This window comes from Notamacropus eugenii, chromosome 5 (assembly GCF_028372415.1).
Source record: "Notamacropus eugenii isolate mMacEug1 chromosome 5, mMacEug1.pri_v2, whole genome shotgun sequence".
NCBI lineage: Eukaryota > Metazoa > Chordata > Mammalia > Diprotodontia > Macropodidae > Notamacropus > Notamacropus eugenii.
In genome coordinates, this window is record NC_092876.1 from 201,378,221 (window position 1) to 201,405,279 (window position 27,059).

Sequence of the window (27,059 nt, forward strand, 5' to 3'; positions counted from 1 at the left end):
TGCTCAATTAGGAGAGTTCCTTTCTCACGGCAAAATGTATATAAGCCAGAAGATTTCTGCACTGGGCAGCCAGAACATTTCTGGCTCCATAATGCATTATGTTACCGTTTTCTTTAATAGGGAATTGATTAATTAATTAAATCATAAAATGTATGCATTTAGCCATGTTGCCTTTTCTTGGTAAGTTTTCAGGTCAACACCAGATATTCATCAGATGACTCAGGATGAGGCAATTGGGGCTAAGTGACTTGCCCAAGGTCACACAGCTAGTGAGTGTCATGTCTCTGAGGTGAGATTTGAACTCAGGTCTTCCTGACTCTTGCACTGGTGCTCTATCCACTGCACCACCTAACTGCCCCTTAAGGCTTAATAAAAATGAAGGAAAGAATGGCTTTAAAAAAAAAAATACCTCTGGAAGGTGAAGACCCTTAGGGTTTCTGGCCAAAATGAACACAATTGTTATTTACATTCATTCTGAGCCAGTTAGGGCCCAAACAGTAACCAAGAGGTAATCTGAGACCAGGATGATTTAGGGTTAAGACTGGTCTTTAAGAGAGAAAAACAAAACAAAAAAGGTTCCATTCCCTTAGCAGGTAAGTGTGTGATATCCTACGTCAGGCCTGCACAACTTGCAACCTGCTGGCAGCTTACAACCCTGCAAAGTAGTTACTGGTTTATCCTCATTTTATGGTGAAAAAAACTGAAGCAAACAGAAGTTAAATGGTCCCAAGGTCACATGGATACTAAGTATCTGAAGCTGAATTTGAATACAGGTCTTCTTTACTCCAAGTCTAGCGTTCTATCTGCTGAGCCACCTACCTGCCACAAAAAATGGCAAAATAACGAAGTATACTCAAAGAATTATAAATTTAGAGCTGGAAGGGACCTTAAAGGCACCTTGTCCTTTTATAGATGATGAAAGTAAGGCCCAGGTGATTTATCCATGGTCATATAGGTAGTAAGTTGTAAGGTCAATAATCTAAAAGCCAAGTACTCAAACTACAAATCCAGCATACTTTCTCCTGTGGGACGCTATTTTATGTAATCAGTCACCTCCTACTAAAAACCCAAAAGGGATTTTATACCATTCATAAAGTGAAATTTTTAATTACTTTCTCATCTTTCATATTTTTGTGTTTATTTTATAATACGCATAAGCAATTAGTACAATAGAATATGTATAAAATTTATATATTGGAGGTTGGTACTCAGAAGTTTGGGGTTTTTCTATTTTTCTTGAGAGAGATGTACAATTGTTGAAGTGGCATGGCTGACCCTGAAAGGAAGAGCCCAGAAGGTAGTAACAGGTAACAACATTTGGCAATAAGATACCGAGAAAGTGACAAGCAGAAAGCACCAGAAGAAACTGTATGGCAAGACAGGCATATGATATACTCAGCAAGGAGCAGACCCTATGACACAGAGAAACCATGCTCTACCTATACTTCCAGTAAGCCTAGCAGAGACTGTAAGAGGTCTCTCCATACATCATCACTATGAATGCTTGCTTCCCCACTGATGGTATGTATTTTCATGGAAGAGTATTCCCAATCTTTATAAGGGAAATAAGCTATTACAAATCTTTCGACTTTGTTATTTATTATTAAATGTCCTTGCTTTGAACTAATTATGTCCTCTGATAAGCAGTATCCTAGAGCCAGCTCTAAATGACTTGTTAAATTTTCAGTGTGAACTTTTAAATCTCACAAATCACAAATCAGGGCTTGAGTTATTGTTTTGTTGATTGTACAGACTTATGAAAATGTTAATGATGCAGATTAAACTTAAAAGTATGTATGTATACCTAGATCTTCTCCTTTAACTATCAACACATTCCAACATTGCTGTATAAACACTGGTTAAGCTCAGCAGGAATAAGCAGAAGTCTCTGGGAATGAAGTCATCACCTGACTGGAGGCCAAAGAACTACAGATTAATAATAATAATGACAATGGCTAGCATTTCTATAAGTTTTAAGGTTTTGCAAAGTATTTTACATCTATTATCTCATTTGAATCTCACAAAACCCATTGACCAGCTAGAGAATAAGTAAACACATTGATTAGGGCTCCAGAGCTATTGATTTGAGTTTACTAGTCCTGAACGGTTGTTGTTGCTGTGACAGAAGGAGGGTGATATCACAGCTTGCAAGGGAATTGGATTTAAGTGAAGCAGGGCTGTGCAAAGGTATCTGCCTCACCCTCTCCTCCAGTCATCTGAGTCCAGTGGCAACACATGGGTTAGGACTACTGGAGGTGGCCCCAGATGGCATGGGAAACCTTGGCCTTTTTAAGGTTTTTCCCAGGTCTGTTTGTTGGAGGCAACACCCATTCAGTGATTAAGGCCAGGTAAGAAATGAGACAAAAGATGGCCTAGTTTGCCACCACCACCCCCCCCAAAATAACTCTAGGAGAAGAAGACCCTCAATAGAATAGAAACAATTGCTATTTACACTGACCATTAAAACCCAAGCAGGTTGCAATCCCAACAAGGGAGTTGTGGGAAGTAAAGTTGGAAAGGTAGGATTGTTGTTTGGTAAGACTAGTGACAGTCAGTTGGGTACAGTGCTAAGTGGTGATATAATCAGAATAGTGCTTTAGAAAGATTAATCTGGCATCAGAACATAGGACTGATCTATGCTAGGCACTTTATAAATACTGCTTCACTTGATCCTCCCAGCAACCCTGTGAGGTAGATGCTATTATTACCTTCATTTTACACTACAGCAAACTGAAATAGGCAGAGATTAAACGGCTTTCCCATGATCACAGAGCTAGTTAAGTATCTAAAGCAGAATTTGAATTGTTGGCCCAGAATTTCCTATGGGTAGAAATCATAGATCAAAGATTTAGAGCTGAAAATGGACCTCAGAGGCCATCTAATCCAACTCATCACTGGAATGAAAAGGTGTATTGCCAAGACAACATTTACAGCATTGGTGGTGACTATGAATATGCTGGCATAGTTCTCAATGGCAAAGTATAACAGATTTCTATATAGAAAGCAGAAGAAAAAATTTATTCAGATACCAGAAAGCTAAATCCCAAAACCAGAAAGTCAGATCCATCATAGTAGCCAAGAAGTCAATTCACATTAGCACTGCAGGGAACAAAGCCATTTCCAAGCCTCCTCCATACCCTCACAAACAAACACTAGTTGTCTGCTTGCCTGTGTCCTCTCTCTCTCCACCCTAACTGCTTGAACTCCCTTCCTCTCAGTTTTGCTCCACCCTTCCTATTCTACCTGCCACATGTGACTTAGGCTTCCATGTGATTTAAGCAGGACACATAGGCATATTAATGAATGGGAAAGATCTTCTCATTTAAATTACCATCACAAAAGACAAGAACTAGAATCAGGGAAAACAAGTTAGGAGGATATTGTAACAGTCTAGCCAAGAGATAAAGATGGCTTTAAATCCTGATTCTACCACTGATGTGACCTAAGACAATAGAAGAAGAACCATAGTCTAGAAAGAAGACTAATTCTAAAAGACTAGAACCTGGACTCTAAGCACATTTCAGAATATTGCTACTTGGTAGGATCTTGGAGAGATCATTTATCCCTCTTTAGCCTCCTCTGTAAAGTAGGGGAGAATAAAAACACTTCCAGTTCCATTTGGCAGGACAGCAGCAGGAATGAAAGAAGGGGAATAGTAATAGTATAATAGAATTGAAATTCACCTCCCACCCTCTCCACCTAATGTCTTACCTTGCCCCAGGTACCTTCCCCCTATCCTCTTCAGTCTAGAATGTGATATTTAAACTCTAACATTGTATGTGGAAGATGTATTACTTCTATGTCCTTCTATGCCCCATTCTCCATCTCTATAACTTTCTGGACCAACGCATCCCTCAGTGGCTACTCCCCTCTATGTATTTACTTCTGTTTCAAATGCAAACTCTTTGAAGGTGGGAGTTGTCTTTGCTTTTGTATTTGGGCAGTGTTTGGTGCACAGTGAGAATGTATTTAGAACAGCAAGCACCCAGGCATACGCAGGAGGGCCTGTTGTACAGGTTCTCAGATTTGCTTTTCTACAAGGAAAGCAACTTTTGAGGGGTCAACAATCTACTTTAATCAAGCACATATATCATTCACTTAGTTCAGGGGAAAAGGTCAGCACCCTGAATTTCAGAGAAAATACAAACAGAAATAAAGATCAATAGGGCTTCCAGCTGTGTGACCATAAGCAATACATACATTATAGATCAACAGACAGATCCAACTATATTACATATGTACATAATTACCAGTGACAAGCACCAACATGTGGATTTTCAAAGCTGTGGGGCTCCTTAGAGGCTTCCCAGAGTTTCATTTGGCACACAAACCTTATTCCAAAAACTAAAGCCCCAAAACAAACCCTCTTCAGGGTATTTATACACTTTTCAGAGCCAGAAGGCAGGACCCTCTGATCCAGTGCCTCAATAGAAATTAACAAAAGGTATTAAGGTCTATTAATGGATGAGGAAGATCTTTAACTCTTCCCCCACCCCCACCATTAACCTTAGATTACCATTACAATATTAAAGGCCTCTTTGTTCATTCATCAAAAGGTCAGAATTCACAGCACCTTCCCTCCGTTCCCCTACTACCAATCTATCCTGTCTATACCTTGTTTGTACATAGCTGTTGATAATCATTTAATATCATTTTTGGACCTTACTAAGGGCCAGAGCCTGACTTAATCAACCAGAAGAAGAGCCCGGAGCCAACAGCTTCTTTGTTCTCTGAAGGAAACTCAGAGAATACCTCTTCCTATGTCAACAAAGTCAGATGGGGCTGACTTAAGAGCATTTTTCCTCTGTTTATAACCATTAAGGATGAGATCCTTAACCTGAGACACTATCTTGAATAACCGGACTTTTTCTTACTTTACTATTTTTATTTTATGGATGCATACTACATTACGGCATGTTAATGGTAAAGAAAACAGATATCCTGGGTCATAATTTCAATGGACACTTTGTCAACTCTCTTATCCTATTGTATCTGCCACCTATTCAATTAAGAAAATTCCTTTCTCATAATATGGTTAAACATATATGGAGATCATAAATTTGAGCGACACAAACATGCTGAGGTGGGATTTATTCTAAAATGTAGTTAAGCCTGGTCATTCTTGTATCAGAGTGTGAGAACTTACGTTTTGGCTCCTTGTACGTACAAGGTCCCTAGCTTTGGCTAGCTTTAGGGGAATAAACAATATGGATTTACTTACCACCTAACCTGCTTGCCTTCTTTAACCAAACTTTCAGGATGACGCTGTTCACATGTTGTCTACCACTCTGGACTGTGAGTTCCTTGAAAGCGAGGGCAATCTTTTAACTTTCTGGGAATCTCCAGAGCTTAGCAGATACTCTTTTCACTTGACTAACTAGATAGGGTTCATTAGAGAGAGGACCCAATGGCCTTTTAGCTTGTGCACCTGGGAGAATGCTGGTGTTGTGACACAAACAGAAGGAAACAAAAAGACCTGGATTTGTTTTTTGTGAGAGTGTGGTAACAGGGGGGAGGGTAGGGACAAGGGGTAAGCCTTCCTCAGAGTGCAGGGCTGAAGTTCTATGGAGGCTAAAATGTGCCATGGGAAACACTAGTGGGGATAATTCCAATGCAATCAACTTTTATCAAGCATCCACTAAGTGCAAGGCACAGCGCCATGGGAGTCAAAATAAGTACCCTGCCCTCAGGGCGGGTTAAGTCTAGTCTGAGCCCCTGGCGCCCTTCTCCTCCTCCTCCAATAATCCCCTTTACTCTTCTGCGCACTGCAGTACAGTGAATAACCGTAAACACTGTCACCCCCGGTAAATAAGGACAGCCAGCGTTTATACAGCGCTCCGAAGTTATGTATCAACTCATTAACTACAGTGTATCCCTATTTTACAGAAAAGGAAACGGAGGCAGAGAAGGTGGCAGCGGCTTGCCTAGGGTCACACAGCTGGAGGTGGGATCTGAACTCAGCATTTCTGAACCCAGGTCCTGCTCCACCTAGCTTTCTTAGCAAGGTTATGCTCTAAACCGCATAGCTCCAAAGAGGTGACACCGCCCCCAGAACAGGCCGAGCCCCGAACCTCTAACAGAGCGCGGGGGGAGGGGCCGCCCTGTGGCCACGCCCACCAGACCAGGGGGGGGGCGCAGCCACGCCTCTCGCCCGGCCCCGCCCTCCGCCCTACGTCTGCTTAACGTCAGGCGCAGTGGGTGGGGAGAACGAGGAGCGCACGCTCATGCGCAAAGCAAATGCTCTTGGTTCCTCCCCCGGAGGGGAGGGTGGGGTGAGGGGTCAAGTGCACCCTCGTCTCGTGCCAAGCCCTCCGACTTGTCTTCCTGTTAGCCAAAGCCGCGCCGAGTCGCGCTTCCGGAAGCCACGCCCTGCGTCTCTTGGTCACGTGCCGGCTCGGCTGATTTTGGGCGCGAGAACTTGAAATATCATCGAGATTGAGTGCAAACGGGATTAGTCATCGGAACCTGAGGTGGGCGTGTGCGCCTGCGCGCCCCACCCCCTTCCGCCCCCTCCCCCCTCCTGCCTCGGTGCGACCCGGGCCGGGAGTTCCGGTCCTGCCTCCCTGCAGGGCTGCACTCCCAGGGTCACTTAGTGCCGACTTGAGGTGACCGAAGCTCGGCCCGTCCAGCTTCTGTCCCCAGCCCCGCTGACCCAGGGATTGGAATTCCGAAAGAAGCAGGATTCGCCGTGAACCTTCCGGGCCTCAGTTTACTTCTCCGTAAAATGGGAGGGTTGATCCCCGGCTCGGCCGCGGCCCTCTTGGGCGCTCGTATTCACGGATAGCCCCCCGTTTATTTCTCCAGTCGTTTTTCTACCCCCTCCGCTTTGCGGACTGCCGGGGGCCAGAAAATGCCAGCTGGAAACCAGGGAAAAACGACTTTTTTGGACGTTTTTAAGACCCGGTGCAGTGAATCAGGTAGGGTGTGTTTCTTCATTGGACGGTCTTCACATCAGAAACGGTTTTCAACACTTCAGCCCTCCCCCCAGGCTTTTTTAGAATTAACATTTATTCTCAGGCAGCACGCTCCCTGGCCTCCACTCTCTCTACGTCTCCCTCTCCCCTGGTACAGCGCCTTGTGCCCGGCATGCCAGTCAGCAGTGTTTCTGCAGTCATCGCTGCTATGTAAAAGTGTGTGTATGGGCCTTTCCAGTGAGAGATGACTCTCAGTGATGAGTATTGGGCCCCTGCATGTTGCTGAGTGTGGCAGGCTCCTTGGATAAGTTTTAAGGCACAATTAGAAACTATTTGCAACTTACGGATGATTCGTGGGTCTTTAGGAGGTAGTGATAATTTGTATGACTTTAGCAGAAATGGGGTTTTTTGCCCCTATTTGCTGTAAGATGTGATAACAATATTTTAATTGCCTGAGAAGTAACTTTAATACACACTTATTAATTACTGTAGTGTGTTATTACTTGTGACTGGATTGTACAAGTGTACGTCAGGCTTAGAATAATTGATTATTGAAGATTCAATTCAGTAAATGTTTATTTAGCGTCTGTTATGTGCCTGGCACTGTAACTGATGTCTTCATGTCACTTGCACACCTGATGAATGTCCATTATGCAATGTTTGCAATCAAAAATGTTGGTAAAATGTGTAGTAAGTCACCTGCCTGAAACCTTTCACTGAAACATTAAAGAGAAGACCCTTTGGTTATATTAAAGAAGTAACACCAATACTACCATGTTTCACGATAGCTTAATGTAGTTCTACTGTAACTTTCTAATGAGTTTTTCTCTTATAGCAAGCATTTCTTAAGCATCTTTTTGTTGTTCAGGCATGTCCATCTTGCAGATCAAGGTGAAAAAAATGCGATACAAAGTTGAACATTTTGTATCTATGTTACAAAAATAAATAGTACTGATTTTTATACATAAAGAACAGTCAATAAGTAAACATTTATTGTGTACCTACTATGTGTTGAGCACTGGTGATACCTAAGGCAGCAAAACACAGACCCTATCTTCAGGGAGCTTGCTCTTTAATGGGGAGACAACATATAAACATATATACAAAGGAAATTGTGTGTGGGATAAATAGGAAATAATTAATAGATGGAAGGCACGGAAATTAAGTGGGGCCAATCACTTGGTGGTATAGAAATGAGAATAGTGGGTGAAGAATGCATATTGGAGGGAAAAGTTGAGCTTAAATTATTAGTGATGCATTTTTCCAGTTCTTACACAAATCCGTACTGTAGGCTTGCAGTTTATTAATTCTCCTAGGCAATTTCCCACTTGTACCTTGTGCTCTTTCCTCAAATATTGTTTCTAATCCAATGAACGTTGATGCCTTATGAGAGCTTGACTTCGTGCTAAACAGAATAGCAAATTAGAAACAAATTGATCTAATTCTTACCATTTTTTCATTTACCAAAGCCATAAAATCTCATGTAATGAATCTATGTCCCTGAACATGTAGATGACATTGATCAAAGCTTAAGGTATAAGGTATTTGGGTTCGTTTTTTTTTTTTTCACAGATTTAGGGCCAATAAGTTTTAACTGGTTTGAAGAACTTACTTCAGAAGCTCCACCCTATAATTATGAAACTTCAGAAGACCATGGAAATAAAATTGAAGTTATTGAGTTGAATTCTTTTAAAACACCTCAGCGGAAAACTTTTATTTATAATCAGCTGGCATCTACACCATTAATCTTCAAAGAACAGAATGTAAATTTTTCATTGTATTCATCTCCTTTAAGAGGACCAGATCATTGCAAATTAGACATAGGTAAGTAACTTTTGTTTTAATATAGATGCTTTATAAATATAAATATTCACAAGAGTGGATTTTTTTTCTGTACTAAAAGTTCGGGTTTGTTTTGATTTTATATATGTATGTGTATGATATATATATATGTATATATTAAAAAAGCCAAACTATGATACATTTGTATGTTGCCATATAAGACACAAAAGAGTTGTCAATGAATCAAAAAAGATCTAAGCTTGACTCTGTGTTGTTGAATATTTTTATCAGTGCCTTTGATAAAGGCGTGGATGATGTCCTTATCAGATTTGCAGATGACACTAAGTTGAGAGAGATACTGACAAGGGAGGATGATGAGGCAGATCCCAAATGATCTTAAAGGGCTAGAATATTGGATTAAACCAGTAATATGAAATTTAACAAAGAGAAGTTGAAGTATTACAAATTTTGATACAGAATATCAACTTCACAAGTATAAGATGTCTGGAGACATGGTGAGACAGCAATTTGTATGAAAAAAATCTAGAGATTTTAGTGGACTAGAAACTCATCCTGAGTCTACAATGTAATATGGCATCCAAAAAAAGGGAACATGACCTTCAGATACATCAAGAGAGGAACAGTTTTTGACAGTAACTATGTTATTTTCTTATGTTTAGACTACATCTGGAGTACTGCTACAATATTGAGCTACTTCTCCATCTTTTGCACAGGTCTATCCTTGATGTGTGAGTCGTTAACTCAGTTAACTTCTGTGGCTTCCTGTTGCCTCTAGAATCAGCTACAAAACCTTCTGTTTAACTTTCAAAGCCCTTCACAACTACATTGGATATTGATTGCTTCCTTTTCTAACGTTTTTTGCTGCTGACAGCTTCTCTCATGCATACCACCTTAATTCAGGGCCTCATCACCTCTAGCCTAGATTATTGCAGCAGTGACTTAGTCTCTCACACCTCTAATCCATCTACACACTGCTGGCAAAGTAATTTTCATTAATCACAGTTCAGTCTGTGACATGTGACTCTCCTACTCAGTTAGTTGTTCATTGGCTTCCTGTTGCTTCTAGGATCATTCTCAATCTTGTTGGATATTGCTTCATTTCTCAAACTCTGTGATCTAGCCAAAACTAGCCTTCCCTCTTCCTCCCACCTGATAGTCCATCTCCCATCTCTGTGCCTTTGCACTAGCCATCCCACATACTTGGAACGTGGTCTATTCTTCCTTTCTCATAGAGCCCTTTTCTTTCTTTACAGTGCAACTCAAGCACCATCTTTTGCAGAGTCTTTCTTGATCTCCCCCAAATACTAGAGCCCTGCCTCCCAAGCCACCTTGTATCACTTTGAATACCTTTGTATTTATTCACTTATGTTGTGTGGATACATATATATGTGTCTGTACATACGTAGAAATTTATGTGTGTATACACACACATACACACGTACTTTTTGTCTTTCCCGTTAGATTGGACTCTCTAGAGATTGTTTCTTTCACCTTATATCCTTGGTATCTGGCACTTTAAATATTGAACTATCTCTCCATCTTTTGCAGAGGTCTATCCTTGATGTGTGAGTCCTCTACTCAATAAATGTTCATTGATTTTATTACATTCCATTCCGAGCACCATGCTTTTAAAAGTGCATTGTTTAGCTATACAGCATCCAGAGGATGAAATCCAGGATGGTGAATTGCCTTGAGTCCGTGTTGTTTGAGGATCAGATTAAGGAATTGGGAATATTTAGCCTGGAAAGAAAAACTCTCAGGGAGAGTGGAAGCTGTATTGAGGCAAATTTAGGCTTCTTGTAGGATCTCAACAATTAGATGTCTCCATCAGTGGAATAAGAGGTAGTGGTAGTGGGTTTTCTCCTCAGTGGAACAAAGTCAAACAAAGACTGGATGATGACTTGTTCAGATGTGAGTTGTATTAGATGTCTTGTGAGATCCCTTCCTGCTCTTGAAATTCTATAATTCAGAAAACTGACTGGATGTATTGCTTCATAGTAGATGCTGCTGTTTTTGCAAAATATGAACATAGCCCGTATACTTAGGGAGCCAAAAGTTTATTGGAAGTATAAAGCACTGGGACATGCAGTCAGTCAGCTCGCATTTATTAAGTGCCAACTATGTGCCAGGTGCCCTACTAAGTGTTGGGGATGCAAATAGGCAAAAAAACAAAAACAGTTCCTGCTGTCAAGGAGCTTAGTCTAATGGGGGAGATAGCATGTAAATAATTGCATGTAAACAAGATATGTACAGGAAAAATTGTAGATGAATTTGGAAGGTGAAGAAAACTTTGGGGGGGAGGGAGAGAAGGGGAGGGAAGAAGGTCATATAGCCCCTGCTTTGTTCCAGGTATTTTGCTAAGCTCTTTTTATGAATATGCTCATTTGATCCTCACAACAATCCTGAGAGATAGGTGCTGTTATTATTCCTATTTTACACGTGAGGAAACTGATGCAAACAGACGTTACGTGACCTGCTCAGTTATTAATAGTCTAAGGCAGGATTTGAATGTAGGTCTTCCTGACTTCAGACCTAGCACTTTATCTACTGTGTCACCACCTGCCTTTAGGGAAATGTTTGTTGTACAAAATGGGACTTTTGCTGAAATTTGAAGGAAGCTGGGAGGCAGAGGTGATGAGGAAGAGCATTCCAGGCATTCCAGGGACAGCCAGTGAAAATTCTCAGAGCCTGGAGATGGGAAAGTTTGAGGAGTAGCAAAGAGGCTATTGTCCTGGATTGCTCTGTAAAAACAGGCATGGCTCAAATTGTGAAGGACTTTGGAAGTCAAAAGAGATTTTATATATTTGAACCTGGAAGTAATAGGGAGTCACTAGAGTTTAATGAATATGGGGGTGATATGGTCAAACTTTTGTTTTAGGAAAATCAGTTTGACATCTGAGTGAAAGAGGGATTCAATTGGGAGAAACTTGAGGCAAGTAGACCCATCAGTAGTCTATTGCAATAACCTAGATTAGGAGAGGAGAACCTGCAGCCTCAAGTCCACATTATAGACCTCTAGGTCCTCAAGTTATGGCCCTTTGACTAAATCCAAACTTCACAGAACAATCTGGATTCACTCAAAGAGCCACACTTGAGGACCTAGAGCGCCACATGTGGCCTCGAGGCTGCAGGTTCCCACCCCTGGACTCTAGGTAGAAGGTGGTGAGGTCCTGCACAAAGGTAGTGGCAGTGTCAGAGGGGAGAACAAAGGATGTATACAAGAGATGTTGTAAAAGTAGAAATGATGGGACTTGACAAATGATTAGATATGGGAAGACTGGTGAGAGAGGAGGAGTCAAAGATAACATCCAGGTTGTGAGCCTGGATAACTCGAAGGATGATGGTACCTACACAAGTAATAAGGAAGTTAGGAAGAAGAAAGAGTTTAGGAAGGAAAAATGAGTTCTGTTTTGGACATGTGAGTTTAAGATGTTTATAGGACATCCAGTTTGAGATGTCTGAAAGGCAGTTGGAGATGAGAAGAATGGAGGGTGGGAGAGAAGTTAGTACTGGACCATTAGATCTGAAAGTCATTTGCATGGAGATGAAAAACCCTGGGTGCTGGTGAGATCACCAAGCAAAAATAGTATAAAGGGAGAAAAGGGGCCAGAACAGAACCTTTATAGAGGACACTCGCCATCAGGAGGCATGGCATGGATGAAGCTTTAGCAAAGGAGACTAGAGTGGTCAGACAGGTAGAAGGAGAACTAGGAGAGAATAAGGTCACAAAAATTGGAGAAAAGAGAATGTCGAGGAGAAGAGTGTCATTAACTGAAGAACAGTCAAGAAGATTGAGAAGTGAGAAAAGGCCATTAGATTGAGCAGTTAATGAATCATTAGTAACTTAGGAGAGAGTATCATTTGAATGATGAAGTCAGAAGCCAGATAGTAGAGAGTTAAGAGAATGAGCTGAAAGGAGGTGGAGTCACCTTTAATAAACAACCTTCTCTAGGAGTTTAGTCATGAAAGAGAAGGGAGAGATGCAGGTTTTTAGCTAGGCATAAGGACTGGATCAAGTGAGTTTTTTGAAGATGGGGGAAACATGGGCATATTTGCAGGCAGGAGGGAAGCAGCCAGTCAACAAAGATTGATTTAAGATTAGTGAGAGAGTGAGGATATTAGAGGGATTAGATATTAGAGGGAATACTCTGCCAGAGAAGGTGGGATGGAATGGAGTCACTTGTGCATAGAGAGAGTTTATGTAGACAAGGTGAAATAGGTAGAGGAGATAGTGTCAGAAAGCATCTGAGATAGGGAAACAACTATGGTCTGAGAAGGCTTCATCTGTCACCTCAGCAACCTGCAGCTCCAGGAGGGGTGGCAGCTGTCATCCTGTCCCTCTTCTTTCCTGTCCTTTCTGGCAGTTTGGCAGCCAAGCCTCACAGGGATATGGGCGGCAGCCTTGAACTCTGCCAACATGATCTACTTCATATTACTGTTCAGTTGACAAGGGAAATTAAGGTTGCATAAGTGGCATGCCACACTCCCTGATAAAGAGAAAAAAAAAGATTACCTGAGAAATCGTACAGATGATTCTGTCTCATGGTCAAAAGACAAGCAATTTTGTTGACTGGAAGGATCTAAAGCTTATTTATTAAAGATATGCTAGCTTATAGTTTTGCTGTGTGGTGGAAAATCAGGACAATGAACTATTTACTCTAGAGATTGTACATTGTTATGTGGAATTACTGGACAAGTATTTTGGAAATGTCTGTGAGCCGGATATTATATTTAATTTTGAAAAGGCATATTTTATCCTTGATGAGTTTATAATGGGTGAAGAAATCCAGGAAACCTCAAAGAAAACTGCTGTCAAAGCTATAGAAGACTCTGATATGTTACAGGAGATAACAAAAGAATATATGAGCAAGCTCTGCATTTTAACTGAAATATGTACTTGACAATTCAGTGATGCTGCATGTCATAAATCTGCAAAACTTCAGTTGAATGTGATTCTTTTCTGATGTGTCAGAGCCTTTTGCCAAAAATAACTTAAATGGATTGTGTGTGAAACTTCTTGGATGCTTTGGGATACTGTGTTCACCTAGCAAGACTTAAAACTGTAGCATGTTTGTAACAGGTACATATCTATATTATTCTCTGTACATGGATTCTTTCTACTGTGGAACTTAAAACAACCATCATTCAGTAGACTGCATATTTTGTTTGCACAGTGATTTTACCAGCAAGCCAATGATTTTAAAATATTTTTAAGAAATGAACTATGGTATTTTTTTGCTAGTATTCTTAAAGGACAAATTGGCAACTATTTTGTAAAAAATATGAATGTACTGCCTATCTTGTACAAAAACAATACTTTTTCTAACTACATAGTTATTCCTTATTATGATTTCATAATGTGTGAAAGTAATATAAAAGGTCAGTTATTAGACAACTGTAGGCATATTATATATATACATATACATAAGATATCAGCGTCTTCAGCACCTAGTAGCAGGCTTGACTGTCTTACCTTGAATTTCTTATTCAGGCTAGACTTTGGGGAAATAACAGCAATGACAAAAACGCAACTATCTGTCATTTAAAACAAAAATGAAATCATCAGGAGCATCTGTCTAGGATGAAATTTTGGCAGTCAGAATTGTAAAGTATATGAAGAATCCCAATTTGTATTTTCACAAAAATCACAGAATTTCACATTAGAAGGGAGTTGAATGGCCATTCAGTCCAACCTATACTCCAAACTTACTAATTTACAAAAATGGCTTTTATAACTTATTTTTTATTTTTTAACAACTCAAATGATTTGAATGACAGTTTCTATGACTTCCCTGAGAGCTGTGATAAGATGATTGCGTTATCTTCCCAAATCTACACAGGATAATACCCTGGGACTCTAATCAGTTCTTGCTGTTGACTCCAGTGTCAACACTTCTCTCTTTGGATGCATTAAGAATGCATATCCTTTGAAATGAGACATCTGTATACTCAAAGGATTGAAAGCCTCCAGTTAGTAAATATTTTGTAGTTTTTAGTCACAAATTTCTAACATCTTAGTACTTTGCACCACCTGTTTTCCTTAGTGACTGGACGGAAAAGTTCACTCATATTACAGTGAATGGAGAGACAATCATGGTCAGTTTTCTTGAGTGATGAATCTGCCTATTACATGGATGTCTTTAGGAAATTTTGGATGGGTTGATTTCTAAAGGAATTTACTAACTCTAAAAATTACTTTTTGCCTGCCTTCATAGACATGTGTACACATTTATTACACAAATTCTTTGTTGATAAGACAAATACATTTTAAGTTTTTTCTCCAAGTAACACCATTATTAAACATTAAACACATAAGCACTAGAAATGCTTACTGATCTTCATATATGTTTCCTTGAGTAATCATTTAATGTCAATCAACATATAAAGCTGAGGTTTTACTTGATCTGTTTTTTATCATTTGGTGTGTTTGGAGCATTCATTGTCCAGTTTTATAGTTAAAAACCACCATCCAGGACTTTACTACCTTAAGAAAATAAGGATGAACTTTGCAAGAAAAAAAGCATCTGAGATGAGGCAACACAGAAGAGAGAGCTCTTGCTAAATAACTTTAGTTTTTGGTTTTTTTTTTTTAGTGACTGAAGCAAGGTTCTTAGTTAAAATGGTGGGAGAAGGCTTGGAAAAGCCACTGTGATAATGTTGGGATGTTTAAAGGAATTGCCTTGCCATAGTGAGGGTCCATCTGAGATCATGTAACAAATTTGTAGTGAATTCAGTCAGCACAAAATTAGGAATTTATCCAGCTTTGTTAAGCTCATAAGAAAGAATGAATGCAGTGGGTGGTGGGAATAATCTAAGACTGTAGTTTGGAAAGGCAAGAACTTCCATTGGATGAACCTACAATGTGCAAAGCACTGGAGACAGGAACACAGAAGTAATGTTTTCCCTGCCCACAGGAAGGACTTTACATTTTGTTGTGGGAGACATATAAATGAATTTTTTTCCCTAAACAAAATACATTTAGGTACTTATTGTATGTCAAGCTTTGGTTATACAAATGTGAAAATGAAATAGTCATAACCCACTCGTGACTTCTCATGGATGCATTTCTTATTTTTTTTTTGTCCTCTTATAAATCCTAAGAATCTACCAAAGGTGCAGGAGTATGTCCTCTAGGTCTCTTTTACTTTGATAAATACAACTTTGAGGCTATTGTTTGTTAGCATAATAACTTTGACTATAGAACTAGCTTTACAAACCTACTTTTTAAAATGTAAATTTTATTGATCCCACCTACATTTCCCAGTTATTCTTGCCTTCTCCGTTTTCCAGAGAGGTAGCCCACCCAGAGAGTGGGAAGTTTAGCAAAATTAGCAATTACTTCAAACAAAGCTTATCTTATCTACAGTGTTTCACACCTGTAGTCCTTCCTCCTTGTCTGAAAAGGAGGGGGAGGTGCCTTATGATACCATTTGAGGACAAGCTTATTCATTGTGTTTTGTGAGTATTCAGTGTCATTGCATTATCATTGCCATTGTGTATATTATTTTCCTGGTTACACTTACTTCAGTTTGAATCTGTTCTTATGTATCCTCATGTTTCTCTGTATTCTGGAGCAGCTAAGTGGTGCAGTGGATAGAGCACCAGTGCAGGAGTCAGGAGGACCCAAGTTCAAATTTCACCTCAGACTCACTAGCTGTGTGACCTTGGGCAAGTCCCTTAACCCCAATTGCCTTATCTTGGGTCATCTCCAGTCATCCTGATGAATATCTGGTCACTGGATTCACATGGATCTGGAGGAGAAGTGAGGCTGGTGACCTGCACAGTCCTCCCTCCCTCAAAACAAAGTCAAGTACAAGTCATGTCATTATTTCTCTGATAGCATGGTTTTCTTTGGCAGCAAAGGAGGAACACACAATTCATTCTGTTTATTACTTCTTTCAGCATAGTAACATTCCATTATATTGATGTGCTTCCTTAATGCTAGTGCATTCTCTTTTTTGACTATCTCCAATTTATCCTGTATATCTTTTGTTTGTACATTGTTATTTACATACTCTTTCCCGTTAGACTGTAAATTATTTGAGAGCAGGAACTATCTTTTACCTTTCTTTATATTCCCACTGCTTGGCACACAGTAGGCACTTAATAAATCCTGTTTGACTGACTGAATTTTAACTATTTCTGCCTCAAAGGGCATCTACTTCATTTATAATTTTTTACTCCTGCAAAAGATGCACCACAACTATTTTATTGTGTATTAGGCCCTTTTTGATATTAAGCTGCTATAAATATTTTTGTACAAATAGGTCCTTTCCCCTTTTCTTTGATCCCTTTGGGATATAGAGCTGGTAGTGGTACTTCTGGGTCAAAAGATATGCACAGATTTATAGCTCTTTGAGCCTAGTTCCAAATTGTTCTCCAGAATGGTTGGACTAATTTGCAACTCACCCAGCAATGCATTAGTGTCCCAGTTTTTCCACATCCTGTCAAACATTTGTCATTTTCCTTTTGTGTCAGGTTAGCCAATTTGATAGGTATGCGGTGGTATCTCAGAGGTTTTTTAATTTCCATTTCTCTAATCAGTAGTGGTGTAGAGCATTTTTTTCATGTGACTATTGATAGCTTTGATTTCTTCTTTAAACTGCTAGTTCATATCCTTTGACCATTTATCAATGTGGAATGGCTCTTATTTTTATGGACTTGACTCAGTTTCCTGTACGTTTGAGAAATAAGGCCTTGATCAGAGAAATTTGCTTTAAAATTTTTTTCCGTTTCCCATTTTCCTTCTAGTTAATTTTGCTTTTGCAAAAGCCTTTTAATTTCATGTACTCAGAAATCTGTTTTACTTTCTATTATCCTCTCTATCTCTTATTTTGTCATAAACTCTTCCCTTATCCATAAATCTGACAAGTACATTTTTCCATTCTCTTCTAACTTAATCTCCTAACCCTAACACTTTATCACCCTTTGTGTCTAAATCACTTGTCATTTTGACCTTATCTTGGTATATAGTGAGATGCTGGTCTATGCCTGTCAAGTATATGCCAAACTGCTTTCCAGTTTTTCCAGCAATTTTTGTCAGATGGTGAGTTCTTGTCCCCAAAATTTGCATCTTTAGGTTTATCAAACACTAGATTACTATGGTTATTTATTCCTGTGTATTATGTACCTAATCTGTTTTACTCATTCACCACTCTGTTTCTTAGCCAGTAGTAGATTGTTTTCATGATTTGTATTATAGTTTGAAATCTGGAACTGGTGGCCACCAACATTTTTTTTCATTGATTACCCTGATATCCTTGACTTTTATTCTTCCGGAAGAATTTTGTTACTTTATTTTCTAGCTCTATACAATAATTTTTTGGTAATTTGATCAGTATGGAACTGAATAGATACGTTAACCTAGGGTAGCATTGTCATTTTTATTATATTGGCTCAGCCTACCCATGAGCAATTAATATTTTTCCAGTTATTTAGCTATTGACTTTATTTGTATGAAAAGTGTTTTGTGATTGTTTTCATGTCGTTCCAATATTTGTCTTGGCTGGTGGACTCCCAGGTATTTTAAATTGTTTGTAGTGATTTTAAATAGGATTTCACTTTCTATCTCTTGCTGCTGGGTTTTGTTGGTAGTATATAGAAATGCTGATAATTTGTGTGGGTTTACTTTATATCTTGCAACTTTGCTGAAGTTGTTAATTGTTTCCACTAGTTGATTCTCTAAGTATATTATCATATCATCTGCATAGAGTGATAGTTTTGTTTCCTCCTTGCTTATTCTAATTCTTTCAATTTCTTTTTCTTATCTTATTTCTATAACATTTCTAGTACAGTATTGAATAGTAGTGGTGAGAATGGACATCCTGTCTTTACTCCTGATCTTCTTGGGAAGACTTCTTGGTTTTAGGTACATTCTACTTAGCATTTTAAGAAAAGTTCCATTGACTCTATGCTTTCTAGTGTTTTTAATAGAAATGGCTGTTGTATTTTGTCAAAGACTTTTTCTAGTATTAAAATCTTTGCATCGATATTCATTAAGGAAATTGTTCTGGTTTTGCTTTCTCTGGTTTAGGTAGCAAAACCATATTTGTGTCATAAAAGAAGTTTGGTAGGATTCCTTCTTTGCCAATTTTTTTCAAATGGATTATATAGTTTTTGAATTCATTGTTCCTTAAATGTCTGGTAGAATTTATTTGTAAATCTGGTCCTGAAGATTTTTTCATAGGAAGCTCATTAATAGCTTGGTCAATTTTTTTTTCTAATATATTGGACAGTTTATATTTTTTTAAGTATTCATTTCATTTAAATTGTCGGTTTTGCTGGCATAATTGAGCAAAATAATTCCCAATGATTAATTTCATCTTCATTGGTGGTGCTTTTTGCCCTTTTCATTTTTGATAATAGTAATTTGGTTTTCTTTTTTAAAAAAATCAAATTTCCAAATGGTTTTTCTATTTATTGGGTTTTTTTCATAAAACCAGTTCCTACTTTTATTTATTGGTTCAATGTTTTTTACTCTCAGTTTTATTAATCTCTTCTTTGATTTTCAGGATTTCTCTTTTGGTGTTTAATTGGGAATTTTTAACTTGTTCTTTTTTTCTAGTAGCTTTTGATGGTCACGTGTAGTTGTTGATGCTAAAGAGGTCATTGTTGTTTGCTCGTTTTTCCACCCTATTTCTTTAGTTGGAACTTTATGTTAATGTTGGGCTCTGTTCCTGGCATAGTTGGGGGAGGGGCACTGTTGCAAACTTCAGGCTTTTTTTGCACGGTCTTTTTGAGAGCTCCTTTTTAGGACTTTGGAAGTTTTCTGTGCCTCCAAAGTGATGTGATCTGGGGAGAGGTGTGGTCACTATTCTCTTGCTCTGCACTTCAGTCCTAGCTCGGAAGGGTTCCTGATTCTTTGGGATTATAATTGATATTGTTCCTCGGGTTCCTTGATCACTGGAAGTGATACTGACCCTCAAGGCTTCTTTTCTCTTCTGACTACAAATATACCTCCCCACCCTTGCATTACAACCCTGAAGTGAGTATAGTGGAGTTGCCAAATAGCCCCTGGTCCTTTACTTAGTGCTAACACAGGGGTCCCCTGTAATGTCTTTCTGACCAGTTACATCCTGAAGTTGCTGCTGCTTCCCTTACTACCACCTACTCTCACCTCTGATGTTTCATCCATGTGGGCTCAAGGCCAGCCTCCACTCTGTGTCACAGGTCTCTCACCTCCTGTGTTGTGTTAGGCTGGAAGAATGTCTCACTCTCACTTTTTTTTGGTTCTGCCACTCCAGAATTCAATTTGAGGTTACTTTAAAGTTGCTTGGAGGGGAATTTGGGGTTGTTGTTTTTCCTTCCTTCTCAAGGAGGACCATGACATCAAGGAAGTGATGCCATGCCATGCAAGTGAATTGGATTTAAGTGAGGGAGGGCTATGCAGAGTCATCAGCCTCACTTTCTCCTCCAGAGCTATCTGGGTCAGCTGGGGACATATAGATCAGGAGGACCAGAGATGGCCCTGGATGCAGTGGGAGACCTTGGCCTTTTTAAGCTAAGGTCATTAACAGGTCCCAATTTGACTGAGACAGCTCCCATTCAGTGATTAGGCTAGGTAAGAAATGATGCAGAGAATGGCCTCTTTACCTAGGCCCCCCCAAAAAAAAACAAAACCTGGGAGGAAAAGACTCTCAGGGTTTCTGGCCAAAACAGAAACAGTTGCTATTTGTATTCCTGTCTTTTTTTTTTTAATGAGTCACTAATGAAATTTTTAGGTTGTGTTCCTAATTTCCATTTTTCACTTAAGTTTTTATTGCATTTTTGCATAGCATAATGATTTTTTAGGAATGCATAGGTTGCATTATAGCAGAGTTGACCATATTAATTTCCCTGTCTTACATCTCATTTGACTCCAATTCTTCTTCCACACAGCTGCCAAAATAATTTTTCCAAACTTCATTTCTGTACCTGCCACACACCTTCTCCATTGTTTGCCCCGGTGGCTCCTTGTGACCTCTGGGATCAAATGCATAGTCTTCTGTTAGATTCCTAAAGCTCTCCACACCTTGACCCCTTCCCTCCTTCCATTCTTCTACATAGTCCTTGTTTCCATTAGTTCTCTGGTCTAGTCATACTATGCCACTTGCTGTACCTCCCTTGTGATTCTGTGTTTCTTCTCTGTGCCTTTGCATCAGCTATTCCACATGTCTGAAGCAGAGCGGGCTCTCGCTCCACCTTTACCTCTCAGAATCCCTGATCTCCTCAAGATGCAGCTTAAGCACCACGTGCTGCCAGAGCCTTTGCTTATCTCTTCCCCATCATCCTCCCGTTAAAGCTTACTTTGTAAATATTTCTATGTATGTGTGTACATATTGTTTCCCTACAGTAGAATGTAAGCCCCTTAAAGAGAGAAACTGACTTGCTTTTACTTTTGTATCCCCAGCACTTAGCCCAGCCAGTGCCTGACACTTGTTAATAAAACTTAAACTTCTCATTTTTCCCTCCAAAACTTCTCAACTTTAACTTTTGTGTTTTTGGTACCTCTATGCTTCTAATGACCTTGGTTTGTAACAGGTCATTTTTGACTCTCTTCTCTCCTTCCCCCTCCTTCATGTCTATTTATTAGTTAAGTCCTTCGATGTTTCTTTCTTTCATGTGCTTCATCAGTTCCCACCTTTCCACTCCTGCTGTTATCCTAGTATAGGCCCTTATTATATGGACTGCATAATTGTTTGGACTATTGTGTAAGCACTTCCTGACTGGTCTCTTTAACATCTGTCTTCCTTTCCATTCCATCCTTCACATGCTGCCAAAATAATCTTTCTAATCCCTTGGTTAAGTCACTTCACAAATCTTCCAAGGCAACTCATTGTGGGTAATGTCGACCTTATTTTATTCATGTTGTCACGAAACCTAAATTGTCGTTCTATTCCTCTGCCTTTCTGCAGGGTCCAGGTGAAACCACTCCAGATCAATGAGAATTTCTCCTAATTTTAAAGACTCCTACAGAGGAAAAATTAATAGTCCTTAACATTGCTTATTGTAATTATTTTGCTATATTTCAGGTAAGGATAATGCAGTTGACAAAGAACTTAGGAAAAGTCGTTACATAATGAAGACCAAATTAGGTCAAGCAAATGATGTTACCAGCCCACCTTTCAGTGCTTGTCTCAGTGAAAGGTATGATGAATCTATGAATATGAAATGAAATTCTTTCTTGCATTTAATTTGCTTTGTTTTTTACATGATTGTCTCAGTAACATTTTAACCAGCATACAGAGTGCTAAAGTTACGTTATTGAAAAATAATGTTCTGTGAACCCAAAGATCACAGTAGTCAGGGCAAGAACATACTATTTGATAAAAACTATTTGGGAAAATTGGAAAGCAGTCTGTCAGAAACTGTGTATAGACCAACATTTAAAACCAAATTTAGAGCAACTCAAGCTCTAATTTAGACATATAGTGTGACACTCAAACAAATTAGAGGAACCAAGCAGAAATTACCTTCAGGTCTTTGGATGGGGAAGATGTCATGACTGAACATGAGATAGAGAGGTTCACAAGAAGTAAAATGCACAATTTTGATTACATGAAATTAAAAAGGTTTTAAACAAAACCAGTGCAGTTAAAATTAGAAAAGGAACAAAGAAGGAAAAACAAATCTTTGTAGCAAATTTCCTTGATAAAAGTCTCATTTCTAAAATGCATAGGAAACTGATTCAAATTTATAAGAATGAGCCATTCACCAACGGATAAACATTCAAAAGATATGAACAGTTGATTCAGTTCATGCTCTCAATAACCAAATAAAAATCATTAATTAGAGAATTACAAATGTAAAAAACTCTTGAGGTACCACATCATACCCACCAGACTGGCTAAATTGACAAATGCTGGAGGGTCTGTGGAAAATCAGGTACCTTAATTCATTGTTGGTTGAGCTGTGAACTGATCCAGATGTTCTGGAAAGAAGTGTGGAATTATTCCTAAAAAACTGTTTTAAACTGTGCATGCCTATTGACTCAGTAATAACATTAAATCTTGTAGTGGCTTGTGACAGCCACTTGTTAAATTTTTAGTGTGAGTATTAACAACTTGAAAATGAGCAAATGTCACACATCAGTGCTTGATTTATTTTTTTGTTGATTGTTTAGACTTAAGAAAGTGGTAGAGAAAATGTTAATAATGCAAATTAAACTTTAAAATATGCTGAACGTTTTTTGGATACCCAGTTGTCAAAAATTTGCCAACTCCCCCCTTATATATCCCAAAGAAATCAAAGAAAAAGAACAAGGACCTCCTATATACAAAAATGTTTATAGCACCTCTTTTTGTGGTGCCTCAGTCAATTGGGGAATGACTAAACAAGTTATGGATTATATTTGTGATGTATTACATTTTTGCTACAAGAAATTCTGAAGGGGACAGTTTTAGAGAACCCTGGAAAAACTTGTATAAAACTGTATCAGAATGAAACGAACAGAAACAGGAGTACAAATAATATTATTGTCCTGATAAAAATCTGTGATAAAGTGAAACTGAGGCACAAAGTTCTGAGCATAATTAGTTTATTAACAGGGCTAGCGATTGCCTATTAATGGGATCCAAGACTCCTCAGTAGCCAGGGATACAACTGACAGGCAGAGCATCACTTTTATAGTATTTACACAGTTACTGTTTTTAATCTCACTTCTGATTGGTTGATACGCTCTTACATCATGATGTTCCTCACCTGGTAGTGTAAACTAGCTTAACTAACATCCTTTGAAAGGTTTGATGGTTAACAATTTCTGGGTGGGGGTGGGGGACAGAGGAATAGGACAGGAGGCTTGTGTTTTACATGCTAATACTTAGAGATGGATTTAGAACCTTTGCGGTTAGAAAGCACTGAAAAAAAAGGTACCAGGAATTAGGCACCTGGAATTGTTTTCCTCTGTTGCCAGTGTTGTCAGGCAGCTTGTAGAATGTGGATGGCAAGCTGCAAGGGTGTAACAAGGAAACTGAAGTTAGAGGATTGAGGAGCTCAGATTCACTCAATGAAAGAACCCAACCAAAACATAATTGATCAAACCCAATGAAATAGAGTGGAAATCTTATTAAGATTCAATTCACTATACACTAATGATCAGTCTCACATTATCACAACAATACTGTTAAGATAAATGACTTTGAAAGACTTAGGGACTTTGAACACAGTGACCAACCACAATTTCAGAAGGTTCATGATGATAGATGCTACCACCTCCAGATGGAGAGGTAATGAACTCAGAGTATGGATGGAGACTTTGTCTTTGGCCAGTTCTGTAATTTGTTGGATATCGTTTTTTTATTTCTATTTTACAGTATTGTCGATTTGACAGCTGTTATACCTAAGCTTCTTAAATCTTTCAAAATTTAAATTGTTAGCTACTCTTCTATAATTTTGTTGTAATTAAATGTTATACAGTGTAATTTCTTTCTAGTTATCTGTTGAATAATCTAAGTGGTTTTATATTTTTAGTCCAGTGGTTTTACGAGGCCCCTACAGAACTCCACAGAGGGAAAAACCTGGTATGAATAGCCTTACTTTTTTTGTATGTGCTTTTTTTAAACCACATTTTGATTTTTAGATTTGTTAAAATATCTGGTGGCTTAACTGCTTTTCCCTCCATTTTTTTTAGTGGCATATGGAAACTTGTTTTATACTCCTAAACTAATGAAGGTAAGTATTATTTTGTTAATAATATGAGCTTTTGCCAATTTTTTGTACTGTATCTTTGCTCTGAGATTTTCCATGCAAATATTTTTAATCTTCATTGCAATTCTTTAAATTAACTGCCATTTGTTAAATAAGGCAAATATGTGTCTCATTTTAAAATTGTGAATCCAGAAGCATACCAAGACATATAGAACCTTTCAGGGCTGAAGCTTATTTTTTTCACAAGCGTCCGGTAAATACACACGTGTATATGCATATGTGTGTATGGGTATTATTTAAATATATATGTATGTATGAGTACACATATATTTGTATATATGTATATAAATATATACGTATGTATAATTTTTTTTTCTGCTTTCAGGTTAATACATCAAAACACATTTCTGAAAGTCTAGGAGCAGAGGTGGATCCAGAGATGTCTTGGTCTAGCTCCTTGGCCACTCCTCCCACCCTCAGTTCAACCGTGCTAATCGGTAATGTTATCAGAAATGTTTTATATGGTGAAAAACAACTGGTGCAAAGTAATACTTCCCATTCCAAAAAAATAAAAATGTAAAAATAGCAATGGTCTAAGTGGTGGATTATAATCTAGTTCTCTGCTTCCTTTAGCAGGCTGTTTCCCTGCAGCTCCTTTTGGGGATTTTGTAGGCATACGGGGAATGCTGTATATGTGATGTTAACTGAATGAAGAACATTATTTTGACTCTCAAATAGGCTCTAAATTTGGACATTTATTTCTTAACCCACAAGCCTCAAAGGATGTGATCTCATGTATGTAAATTATTTAGATGTTTGAAGGCAGTATTTTCCTACTAGGATAAACCAAACTATAAAGGCCTAAGGATTGAAAAGGGGCTGAGTCTGAGCAGATTATTGATAAAATAGTGAAGTCAGAAAGGGGTTTAGGAGTAAAGAGGGTAAACTTAGTTTGAGGTATTGGTGAGACATCTAGGTATAGATGGTCAGTATATAAGAATGATCAGTGTATGATGGTTAGATATATGAAAATTCAGGTGTGGACCTCAGAAGGAAGGCCAGGCCTAGAAGGCTAAATTTGGGAGTCATTTTCTTGCAGAGAATAGTTGAAGCTGTGGGGAACAGTGAGATGGTGAGGGTAGAAAGTGCAGAGGGAGAGGAGGGCAATGAAGGACAGGAATGTGGGGAAGAGTATGAAAAGCCCTCAGAGGACTCAGAAGCAGAAGTTTGAGAGAGAATGATCAAGAATGTGGTGTGTCTAAAACCAGAGGGAAGATACCTAGTGGAAGGGGTTGCTCATCAGGGTCAAAAGCATTGGTAAGGAAAATCAAGGAGGCTGAGCTCTAAACTAAAAGACCGATGACTTTGATATTAGGAGCTCTCCAGTGACTAGTAGAAGCAGTTAGAACGATTGAGGGGGAAGTGAATTGCAGAAACCGAGTACAGTAGAGGGGACTGAAGTTCAATTTTAAGAGGTTGAGAAGAGATTGGTTTTATTAGAGGCATAGGGTGTAGAAAGCATCTACAAGTAGTTTAGCAGTGAAGGAGAAGAAGGAAATGGAACTATGGCTGTTTGGGATATTAGGATCCAGGGAAATCTTTTTTTCTAGGATTGGGGAGACCTGACCATGATTTAAAAGTAGATGGGACTGAGCGGTAGCAAAAAAGAGAATGAAGAAAAGATCAAGTGATATATTGTTTGTAAAGCATTATATAAATATCAAATGTTTGACGAGGAGTTCAATGATTAGAGAATTGGGTATGGCTACTCGAACGTTTACCTTAGTTCCTATTAGGAAAACCTTTAGTGATAGGTAAGAAGAGAGAATGGGTGATGATAGCAAACATTTATGTAGTATCTACTATGTGCCAGGAACTGTGATAAGTCATTTATAATAATGATCTAATTTGATCCTCATAACAGCCCTGGGAAGTAGGTGAATGAGGCAAACAGGAATTAAGTGGTTAAGTGACTTGCCCAGGATTATACAGCTAGTAAGTGTCTGAAGCTGGATTTGAACCAAGGCCTTCCTGACTCTGGGCCCAACACTTTATTCCCTGCACCACATTTCAGTGGATGATGTTGCTAAGAAATTGGAGTCTCATTCTTAGGGAATAGAAGGCTTATTTACCCATTGGAAGTGTGTGAGATCAAGATGAAGTTGAGCACTTGAGGAGAACTGAAAAGGTTTGGCATATGGAGAGAGGAAGAAGAGTTGAGTTGAATGGTCACTTCTGGAGCACCTTGCTTGATGTGAGGCACTTTTGATTTGTGGTAGGTTAAATAGGGCACATCTGTGAACCAGGAGCGCAGCAACCAAGAAATATAAATGGGGTTTCTCTCAAAATTGCTTCTCTCTCTCATTGCTTACCAGACAAATGTTTGTTTATTAAGCTATAAGGACAATTATCCACATTACCTTTCCTGACTATTGACAGTCTTGTATAAAATTTAACGTTTTTCTTTCAGTCAGAGATGGTCAGACTTCTGAAGCTAGGATTCCTAATGATACTACAATTGTAAGTACATTTTACAGATCTGTGGTATGCTGTTTTCCTTTGTACTCCCCTTATATAGTACTTTCAGATCTTCAGTAATTAAAAGCAATAGCCCAGCATTCAAAATATAAATTCTCAATCCAGTAGAATTATGTAAACAAAACAATTCCAAATAAGCCAAGTTTTGTTTAATATGCATGTTTCAAAATACAGCCCCTA

The 27,059-nt window shown here is 38.7% G+C and overlaps 1 protein-coding gene and 1 pseudogene across 4 annotated transcripts in view; both read left to right on the plus strand.

Annotated features, from left to right (window-relative positions):
* Positions 1–6,252: 6,252 nt before the first annotated feature.
* The window catches only part of BRCA2 (BRCA2 DNA repair associated), a 76,649-nt gene continuing 55,842 nt past the window's right edge, over positions 6,253–27,059 (plus strand). For all 4 annotated transcript variants that reach the window (XR_011967603.1, XM_072611872.1, XM_072611875.1 and 1 more), the window contains exons 1-7: positions 6,253–6,917; positions 8,487–8,738; positions 21,728–21,842; positions 24,165–24,214; positions 24,325–24,365; positions 24,727–24,838; positions 26,812–26,861. Coding sequence is in view for 3 of the 4 variants with exons in the window: in XM_072611872.1 (XP_072467973.1) it covers positions 6,851–6,917; positions 8,487–8,738; positions 21,728–21,842; positions 24,165–24,214; positions 24,325–24,365; positions 24,727–24,838; positions 26,812–26,861 (687 nt within the window). In the remaining variant the exon portion in view is untranslated. The remainder of the gene's footprint in view (positions 6,918–8,486; positions 8,739–21,727; positions 21,843–24,164; positions 24,215–24,324; positions 24,366–24,726; positions 24,839–26,811; positions 26,862–27,059) is intronic.
* On the plus strand, positions 13,045–13,700 carry LOC140505672 (AP-1 complex subunit sigma-3 pseudogene; annotated as a pseudogene).